The 10,390-nt window shown below is 40.3% G+C and overlaps 1 protein-coding gene across 2 annotated transcripts; it reads right to left on the reverse strand.

The window, feature by feature from the left end:
- Positions 1-1,828: 1,828 nt before the first annotated feature.
- On the reverse strand, positions 1,829-9,388 carry LOC147133158 (protocadherin alpha-C2-like). Of its 2 annotated transcripts, none has more exons than XM_086013088.1 (3): positions 6,806-9,388; positions 4,889-4,925; positions 1,829-4,326 (listed from the first exon to the last, which is right to left on the reverse strand). In XM_086013088.1, exons 1-2 carry the CDS (start codon positions 9,236-9,238, stop codon positions 4,914-4,916), a joined length of 2,445 nt encoding a protein of 814 aa, XP_085869214.1. In that variant the 5' UTR covers positions 9,239-9,388; the 3' UTR covers positions 1,829-4,326; positions 4,889-4,913. The 2 variants fall into 2 exon arrangements, with proteins under 2 accessions (XP_085869214.1, XP_085869213.1); XM_086013087.1 differs by having other exon boundaries at positions 1,829-4,329.
- Positions 9,389-10,390: the final 1,002 nt, after the last annotated feature.

Below are 10,390 nucleotides of genomic sequence, written 5' to 3' on the forward strand. Positions count from 1 at the left end.
ATCCTCATTCTTCCTCCGAGTTAAAGTGGAGATGCAAATCACAGTGCTGAATTGAATTGCATTTCCCTTCACTGTCCCCTTCCAGCGATGGTGGAAACCGAGGCCATAGGTAATACGACTTATGACCTCATTGTGCATGGGTTTCAGATATCCTCCCCGCTGTTCTGAATACCTCGCACAATTTGGTCAGATGTCCAAATCCTGCTTTATAAACATTATTCCATTCGTTTAGGATTTTTTGTTTTTGTTTTTAATATGCTAGATTGATTGAGGTCAAAATATGTCAAAAAGGCAGTTTATTTTCTAATTATATCTAAACTTTACCTGCCATTGTTAAATATTTGACCTGTGTAATAATAGCAAGTGTCCACATTAAATATGAAAGTACCAGACTCTGCTGACACAGATGAATCACGAACACTGATCCTTTCCACTCTCTGGGCCTAAAGACACAGACAGATGGAGCCAGAGAGCATGTTTCTGCTAAAATGCCAGCCCGTGCGAAGGCTTGAATGGGCTGTTGCCATCTGCAGCCTAAAGCAGGGAGTCTCCAGATATGCTGGAGAGTTATTATAGCAATTTGGTATAGAATATGTTAAGAGCAGTGAAACCAATTCTGCAATTCTGACTGTTATCATTATGTACACCGAGAAGCAGCTGAGAAAAATAAAATAAAATTGGCAAATCAACATAATCTGTTCGGAATCCCCTAAACCGCTTGTATCCAAATCTGAAAATCTACATCTTTTAATAACCTAATCCACAAAAAAAAAACATAGTGAAACCGATACTGAAGCCAAGCGGCTTCTGTAAGTCTACGTGCAACTGATCATTTTGTTAGTTGTGCGTTAGTTATGCCCTTATTCCACCTTAATGATTTTAATATTACATTGATAAATTGTTGTTAACCATGTGCATAAATGTAAATTTTTGAGGTGGGGTACAAGGAGTTTTGTTGTTTGCCCATACAACATAATTAATGTACATCCAATCACGCAATGAACATTTTACTTGTTAATGTTTGATCAGCAGAGTCATTTGAGGACTTGCTACCAGGCTGGCATGCAAGACAAAGTCGGTGCCTTGGCTCCTCACAGCTGGGTAATAAGTCAGTCCAGCTCTAGATCAGAAAATGAGGACAGAATGGATGCAAAGTCCTGCTGAGGTCAGTAACATTATGTTCACCATATGTGCAACACATCTTAGTTTCAAGTTTGCTTTCATTTGCACGGTCTAATAATATAACAGAGTTGTTAATATTTTATTTTGGCATTACAGTACTTGATTTTTTAAAATCATTATGGGCAGTATTAAGTTTAATTGGGATAAAAGTAGTATAGTTGTGTTTCATTTAAACAACATAGAAGTTACTGGTGTCAGTGGACGTGAAAATATGAAGAACTGTTTTTGGAGTAACACTGTGTTGGGGCAGTGTTTTTTTAAAAATTTTATTCACTCTGTGCAGTCAATTATAACCAAAAACACTTGAAATTCCTCACAAATTACTTTTGTACATGACTAGACATAAATTAATGTATGGTAATGAAGGATCAAACTATGCAAATATACAGCGTTTTAGGCTTTAATACAGCCTGACAAAGCATTTATTTGCGCTTCTGCAAGATGAAGTGGAAGCACAACTCCCTTATTCGGTTTCTAAGAATGAGCACACAGCGTTTAACAGAGAAAGTGGGTCAGAATGTGTGCGTGCGTGTGTGTGCAAAAGAAGGAGTACAGGGAGAGAGTGCATGTCGTTGACACACGACAAGTCACTTTTGATAACTTTGGATTTTTCTTCTTTTTTATCCATCAGAGGCACAACAGAGTGACTGATTTAAAAACAAAAGTTTATTCAAATTATCATGATCAAGCAGAACATTAAGTCCAAATAAGCAACATCAAAACCTGACAATTAATTGGATTGATAAGAAAGCAAGGCCAATTTCTCCCGTTCGGTCTTTGATCCACTAAGTGGAATGGAAGTTTCATACATTTGATGCAACTCTCAAGTACACTGTACAATGTGGCTGGTGATCAGATGAAGAAAAAACAGAGCAAATGAGAAGTGACGACAACACCAAGCGAGAAGGAGCACCCCTGTGCCATTTGATCACAGTGAAATTACAGAAGATATCAAAAAGTCTACTTTATAAAAAACACACGTATAAAGTGTTTCAATTTACAGTAAATGCATTTACTCATTCTGGAAAACAAACGGCTGACTCGCTATCTATCAATGTCTACATCGTATGAGCAATGTATTGTGGTATATTCATAATGGGAACTATCATTTTTGCTGAGCAAATTTCAACAACAATTTAGTCAGATCAATTGATTTTCTAACAATGTTGCTAAACGTTTTCTTTGGCTAATTATACAACACTTGTCTTTTTGTTTAATGTTCGAAGCATATATTCCATGCGCTTATGATGCACGGCGATACCAGTTCAAACAGGCATTGTCATACTTTCCCGTAAGATCCTGTTGATTTACAATACTGCTCGTAATTAATCCATTCGTCAAAAGTCACATGCAGTTGATCTTTTTACAATGCGGAAGGCACATAAAAAGCTTATCAGATGTGCAGTTACACACTTTAGGAAGTGACTGTGTTCTCCACAGCATTAGATCCCTTATCATCTATCGTTTGTTGTCTAATGTAATGCAAGCAAAAGACTTGCTCAGTAGGATCCTGGACAAATTATCCTCTTCATTGCACTGTTGAGAGTGCTGCAAATGCCTTTACATTTTGTGCACATTTTAAAACGTTGCAGTACTTTATTCTGCTTAGTAATGCTTAATCCTCATTTGTTCGGCAGTGCATGTTCAGTACTCGAGCGCTGTAATTTGAACCACTCTCTTCCTTTAACTCTAACAGATTTGATCACCAAGCACCCAAATAAGTTTCTTTAATCAGCCACTTGTTTATGAGAAATGTCATGTGCCTTGCCGGAGTGTGATGGCGCTATTTTGGAGGTCAAAAAGGTCAAGAAAAGGACAGCATCTTCAAATCTCAGTTCAAAACTACAGAATACCAAAACATCAAATCCACTAAACTACACGTATGCAACACAAAATCTCCTTGAATAAGCCCACAGAAGCAGCATTAAAAGTTAAGACACAACCTAGCAATAAAACAAAAAATAATAAACCTCGTACAGACTTCGGTTCAATCATGACCAAGATTAATACAGTTCAATATTCTTCTTTACATAAATTGATAGCTTTATTATTAAAGTTGAAATATTAATATAAATTTTCTGCTGCATTTGAAGTTTTTTTTGTAGATCATATCTTTATTGCCTGTTTTGTCAGCTTATATTATTGATAGAAAAAAGATGAACAGCCATTTTTTAAGAAGTGTATGAGTCAGTATGTTTGAATGCACAATCCACATTCATCTCATTGAAGTCCGTAATGTCATATTTCCTCAAATGTAATATTAACCTTGAGAGCATTCTTAACACTTACGCTCCCTGATACCGCATTCTAAGTAAATTCTAAAATGAAGAAAGATTGTGCCATGTAATTTGTCCCAAAATACAGATAAATACTACTACATGGCCACTGAGACTATTTAGAACAGTACAAATGCCGAGAAATTATCCACTTGATACTTTTCAAAATGTTATCAAGTCCAGTAGACTACAGACACATAAAACCCCAACACAACCTTTTCCCACCCATGATATTTCATTTTTACACATTTGTGATGATTGAGTATGACAGAAAGTCAAATTACTAGGTGACAGTGGGAGCATCAATGGAGAAGAGCTCCACACATAAAACGGTCAAACTGTCATTTCAGAAAGGAAACCACACAGCATTTAAATGAATGAATGAGATCATACGATACATTTTAGTATGCAAATCAGTCCTACGGCAGAATCATGTTCACCCCGACTTATTGATTAGGCATGTTTTGCACACGGCACTACTGTTTCTGTCCCGAAAGAGAGAAAAGCAACAGAACCTGTTCAGTTGCATTGAAAGGGAAATGGCATTAAGCTACTTAACTCATGTTCAGAATAATGTTTTCAATTATTTTTCCAAATGAGACATATTTTAGAATCATGCAGATTCATGCTGAAAATAGAAGTTCTAGGATAATGTGGCTGAATGTACTGAGGATGATTCCTTTACTGCTCTCACATGATGAATAAAGTATACAGTATCTATCTGCTTATCTAGCTAATGACATGTTTGGAGAGTTTAAGGATAGAAGTGTTGGCGTGGGGGGACTCAAGGAAACTGTTTTATATCTGTGTATGGGTCAATGACTGCCAGGAAGAGATGATTATATCACGGCAGTTCTCTTCTGGTTGCCTGCTGAGAGACAGAACACAGAATTAGTCCTGACACGAACATGCTGAAGATTGCTGAAGATTACAGAAAGTCCTCACTCATGCAAAAGTGGATCGTGACTGGTTACCATCAGTGAAATGTCATTGTGGCAAAAATTTTAATCGGGGCAATAACTTGTGATATGTAAAATATCATCAAGAATGAATCACAAGTGTGGACAAAGCATGCATAAGGAGGAGGCATCATAATGTGATTTTTGGCAATTACGTAGGCTTGGTCAGAATTTAGGACGGCCAGATGTGCACAACACGACCCTGACCAGCAGCCAATTTCACTCTAATCTGTGCTCTCAGTAAGCTGATAGCTTTTCGTACTTGAGAGCCGAGCCAATTTGAATGTTGCATTTAAAACCGAACAGTGTTGGGCCCATGTGGACAAACATGGGCAACAGTTCATCCAGGAAAAGGTCAATCATGGGATTTGGAACCAAACCAAATTAATTAATACATTAAAATAAATGTTTCAGTTAAAATACAAAGACAGTGTTAGTGGTTCTATGACATATATATAGCAACCATCTTACCTTCAGTTGTAGAATGGACTTCTTTTCATTTTGAATACTTAAGAACAAAAGAAAGAGACAGATTGCACAATGAGTATGAAGGTCAAACACAACATACAAAAGTGAATAATGTCACCATGCTTATGCTACACTTGTATATCTGTAGTGACATACTGTATATGTTTTACCTCTCGATTGCTATAGTTTAATCTGCAGGTTGTCAAACAGTTACTGTAATAAACTAAAAATTAAGTCAACGTTCTCTGTAGTAGCTAGCTAGCAAGTAGCTACGTGAGCCTCGACCTCTGACTGCTCCCAGCAAAGATTGTGAAAGATGCACATTCTCCCAGCCAAGCGAAACCTTTTGGGACCATGGTTGACTTTGAGTTTTGCTATTCTATGCGTCTTGATGAGACTCAAATTTTGCCTCGCAAATTGCGATGCAAAACCGCTCATTTCGAGCCTCGCATCAATACTGGTTATTAACAGCACACGTACTTATGGATGCGAAATCCATCGAAATCGAAAAAATGCCGGCAACGGTGTTGCGATGGCAACAGTTTTACCCTGGAGCAGATTATTTCAAGTTCCGAAAGGTGCGGTGTTTGACCTTAGAAGCTCCACTGTACATATGCATGAACTGCTTCTGATCCGCCAGACTCCTTGGATGATACAGCTCATTTAGCACATCTTGTCCTTGAAGAGAAACATTCTGTGTCTACGCTCTTTGAAGTATTCCCGCGCTTCTGCCACCCACTACTGTGATATGCATCTGGGATAAATGACCTACATACTACATTAGACATTGAACAGTGGAACATTGTGCGTGTGCATGTGCGTGCGCTAGGGGGGGGCGGGATGTGGTGTATTTGTTTGACCTAATTATTGAATGTGGTTGCTTGTTGGCGCTTTCAGTACTCTAATATTTAAAAGCATCACAGAGTCTTTGTGTCAATCATCATCATTACTGAGAATGTACTGCATTATTTCACCCCTGTCCAATTTTGTTTCTGCTTGTCCAAGGTCACAAATGTATTTTAGGTGGACATATGGGAAAGGTGAAGTCCCGGGGCTTTAATTTGTCATTCTTTGATTAGTAGAAACATCAGTAGAAATGCTTAAAACACATCTAAAGACTTATTTATATGCTTCTGCAATGAGTTGAACTCTTTGTTGGCCCCTTTACTGCCGCTTCTATTCTTTCCTCTGCCCCCTTTTCCCATGCTTGGGAATTACAGGTGGTGATGACGACTGAATTGGTGATTGCTGTTAGGATTCCACAGCAACTGACTGCTACAAAATCGAGGCTTGATCACATCCCCAGAGGCGCTGCTATGGTGATTTCTGGTCAGGGACCCACTTCACCAAAGTCGTCTTCCTGCAGCACTTCTTTTGATTGACTTTACTGCACAACCAACAGTTGTATAGTATCATAATACGTGTCAAATGTTGCCCACTCGGCATCCATTGTAAACTGATCATCCTGGAAGGGGGGATTCCCCCATCCGTGGTCCCTTCTCAAGGTTTCTCATTTTTCCCCAGATGTGGTTTTTGAGATTTTCCTTGCCCTCCTGGGGGCTAAGATCAGGGGATGTCGTTAATATTTTGTCAACTATGGGCATGTGAAGCCTTTTGAAACTTTCTAGTGATTAGGGGCTGTATAAATAGATTTGACCTGACTTGACTTGATTAAACATCTGCAAGTAATATAGAGTTTTAGGAATGTGTTTAGCCTGCCAATAGTATTGTTTTCAATTTTTTATGCCCCGCCAGTGCCTTTCAAAAAAGTCCCTCAATGCACTGTTTAGTCGTCTTGTCTCCACAAATAATCTCTTTTGAGTCTTAACTTAATATGTATTTATTATTGTTGATGATTGCAAATATTTTTAATGTTTGTTATCTGACATTTCACTGTAAAAAAATGCACATTCTACGTACCTCCAGTGTGGATGCTCTTGACTCTGTGGTCTCACTTGGCCCTATGCTCCTGGGTATACTGGATACAAAGTAACCAGCTCCTTTGGGAATTATGGGCTGTCTCACGACGACTTTGCCTTTCCTGGTCTCTGCGAGAAACAGACTGTACCAGTAGGCATCGCTGGAGATCAAGGTGGAGTCTGCAATAGTGGAGCTCCGCTGGCTGATCACACTATTCCTGCTGATCACACTGTTCCGATTAGCTGGAGGAATCTTGATGGGCTTTGGCTTTGGCTTTTGACACTTCAGCACAATAATAACCAATATGGTAATGAGCAGCATGAAGGAAACAGCACCTAAACCGATGACTAAATATAAGTTTAGGTCCGTGAAGACATCATACTCCAGTGGCAACTCTGTTGTCTCTGAAAATGCCATGGAGTGTTCCACAGTGGATATTTTGATGGTGACAGTGGTGGAGAGAGCAGGGTTACCATTGTCTTTGGCAACAATGACAAGTCGCTGATGCCGGGGGTCTCTGTAGCTGAACATTCTTGTTGTCCGGATTTCGCCGTTGTACTGATCTAGACTGAAGAGGGTCGTGTCACTGATTTGTAAGAGCTGATATGTGACCCTGCCATTCTGCTCAGAGTCTGCATCAATGGCAATCACTTTGGCCACTAAATGTCCCTTATCTGTTGACCTCGGTATCACCTGCTCCACGACAGAACCTTGTGCCCGCCACGGTGACACTATGACAGGGGTGTTGTCATTTTTGTCCAGAATGATGATATGAACAGTAACATTGCTGCTCAGTGGCGGGGTACCGCAGTCCCTTGCCTCGATGTGGAAAAGGTACTCCCTCTCTCGCTCGAAATCAAAGGTCTTCAAGGCGTAAAGGTCACCATTTTCTGGATTGATGGAGAACAGCATTGACATGGATGTGTTCACTATCTCTTTCTCCATTATGAAATATACCAAGTATTGGTTCTCATTCAGATCCGGGTCAAACGCACTCAGAGATGTCAGCAATGCTCCCGGCAGATTATTCTCCATAACGTGGATCGTGTAAAAGGACTGAGGAAACGTGGGTGCATTGTCATTGATATCATGAATCTCTAAAGTGAAGGTTTCACTCTCAGTTAACGGCGGCGTCCCTTTGTCTGTCACCTTCAGCGTTATTTCATATTTGCTCTTTATCTCTCTGTCCAGTGGCTTTGAAACCAAGAGCTTGAAGTAACCCTCTGAAGATTGATTGAGAATGAAGGGGAGGGTTTCGTGCTGACTTAAAGTGAGCTCCACTTCCCCGTTGACTCCGGAGTCCCTGTCGCTGACGCTGACCACTGCAATCAGTGTTCCCACGGCAGTGTTCTCAGCCACAGCACTTTTTAGAGACTTGATGGTCAGCTCGGGGTAGTTATCATTCAAATCTGTAATGGACACCATCACTTTGCAGTGTCCTAGTAGCGGCGTTGAGCCTTCGTCCTGAGCTTGTATGTGCATCTCAAAATTCAGATTATCCTCAAAATCGACAGCCCCCTTCACCTTGATCTCGCCTGAATGTCGGTCAAGCGAGAAGAGCTCCTGTGTCTTCTCAGAAGTGTAGAGAGTATAAGAATATAATAACCGTGCGTTTGTGCCTTCATCCAAATCTGTTGCGTTTAAGGTCATGACAACAGTCCCTGCCCCTGAATTCTCTGGAACATGGACTTCAAATACCGGCTGACTGAACAAGGGGGCGTTGTCATTGATATCGAGGACATTGATGATAATACTGGCTGTGCCTGATCGTGGAGGAACCCCTCCATCCACCGCGGTTAAAATCAGATTATGCACCGCATCTGTCTCCCGGTCCAAATTGCCATTAAGTACCAAGTCCACATATTTGGAGCCATCGCTGCCAGTTTGTATGTCAATGTTAAAGTATTTGCTCTCACTTAGATAGTAAGTCTTGATTGAATTAGCACCAACATCCGCATCTACAGCATTTGTTAATGAGAATCTCTCACCGGGAGGGGTTGCCTCGGAAACATCCAAGTAAATGGTTTTCCTCCGGAACACCGGCGCGTTGTCATTAATGTCCATGATCTCCAGTTCGATGTTGAAAATACGAATTGGGTTCTCTAGTATGACATCCATTTTCAGAAAGCATGAGGCTGTTTTAGTCATGCAGATGCTTTCCCGGTCGATCTTCTCGCGGATTATGAGCTCTCCAGTTTCTTTGTTGATGTCAAGATAATTTTTGCTGTGAATGACATCCAGCTTTGCTTTCCGTTCCACCATGCTTCGAACATCTAGACCCAAATCGGTGGCAAGGTTGGCAACAAAGGAACCCTCTTCCATCTCCTCCGGAATAGAGTAGCGAGTGATTGAAAGCGCGTAGCCCCATAATGCACTGAATGTAAAAGCGGTGATCAGCAATTGTGTCCGTAAATAAGCCACAAGAGACGCCATGACGCTGCCTTTTAAGTAGAGCAACCGAACAAATTCGTCCTAATATTCAGGCTGTCTTGATGCGAGTAAGCACCGGTGTCATTCTTGCCTCCACGCGTGGGAGCTGCAGCAAGCGGTCCATGTACGCGCAGCACAGCCGATTCCTGCAGGGGCGTGTGCAGCATTTGTGTAGGCTGGCCTCGGGTGGCCCAGTTCACATAAAACGAGTGGGGGGTTGAAGAAAGCGGTTTGTACTACCGTCAAACAAATGTAGAATGATAAATAATGACTCCTCTAAAAACGTATAGCCTATTTAGTTTGTGAGTGATTAACAGCAACAAAGGGAATTGATGTGAACAAAGGGAATTAGTAAATTAAAATAATAATTATTTGACTGTCTTACAAATGTCAATACAGAATGGAATCACTCAAATTGTGAATGATGCCAGCATAAAACATATAGAAATCAAATTTGTAAGACTAAATAAAACAAGTATATCCTCATGTAAGCACAAATTATTATTACCAAATCAGGTAAATAAAAGGCGTATCACACAGTTTATTGCCTCTCCATTTACCAAAAACTGCAACTCAGCACGTTTGCATCTTTTACAAGCATGTTTTCAACTTTTCACATTAAATAGAACTTAAAGGCCCCTTTTACACACACATGCACAATTTAAGAAATTTTGTTTCTTTTGAGGTAACCATGGCAACCATTAGTTCTTTGTCATTGTGTGTTCTTGCATTAGTGATTGAGCATAACTACACAGATTTTTTGTGAGACCTTCTGGTGCATGTGCCTCCATTTTCTTTTCATTGTCTTTTAGCGCCGTCTCGTGACATATTTAAGATTTACAGGAACATACTCACTCACTCACTCACTCACTCACTCACTCACTCACTCACTCACTCACTCACTCACTCACTCACTCACTCACTCACTCACTCACTCACTCACGCGCACAAGGAGTACCATCTATGATGTACGAGAGTCCTTTAGTCCCCAGGGAGCAATTGTCACTGTGTGCTTTATCCACCACCTTACTTTGTGATAGTAAGTGAAAGTAAACCGACTCATCTGAGACTGCATTATGTACTGCCACACAATTCAATGAGATCCAATACACTGTATGAACGATATATTATTGCTCACTTTGGATTGAAAGGGAA

Source organism: Filicampus tigris, chromosome 17 (genome assembly GCF_054856515.1).
Source record: "Filicampus tigris isolate MCC_2025a chromosome 17, RoL_Ftig_1.0, whole genome shotgun sequence".
NCBI classification, from domain to species: domain Eukaryota; kingdom Metazoa; phylum Chordata; class Actinopteri; order Syngnathiformes; family Syngnathidae; genus Filicampus; species Filicampus tigris.

Bases quoted from the DNA above. Each gene is read 5' to 3' on its own strand.
- LOC147133158 (XM_086013088.1), bottom strand. From the start codon at position 9,238: ATGGCGTCTCTTGTGGCTTATTTACGGACACAATTGCTGATCACCGCT.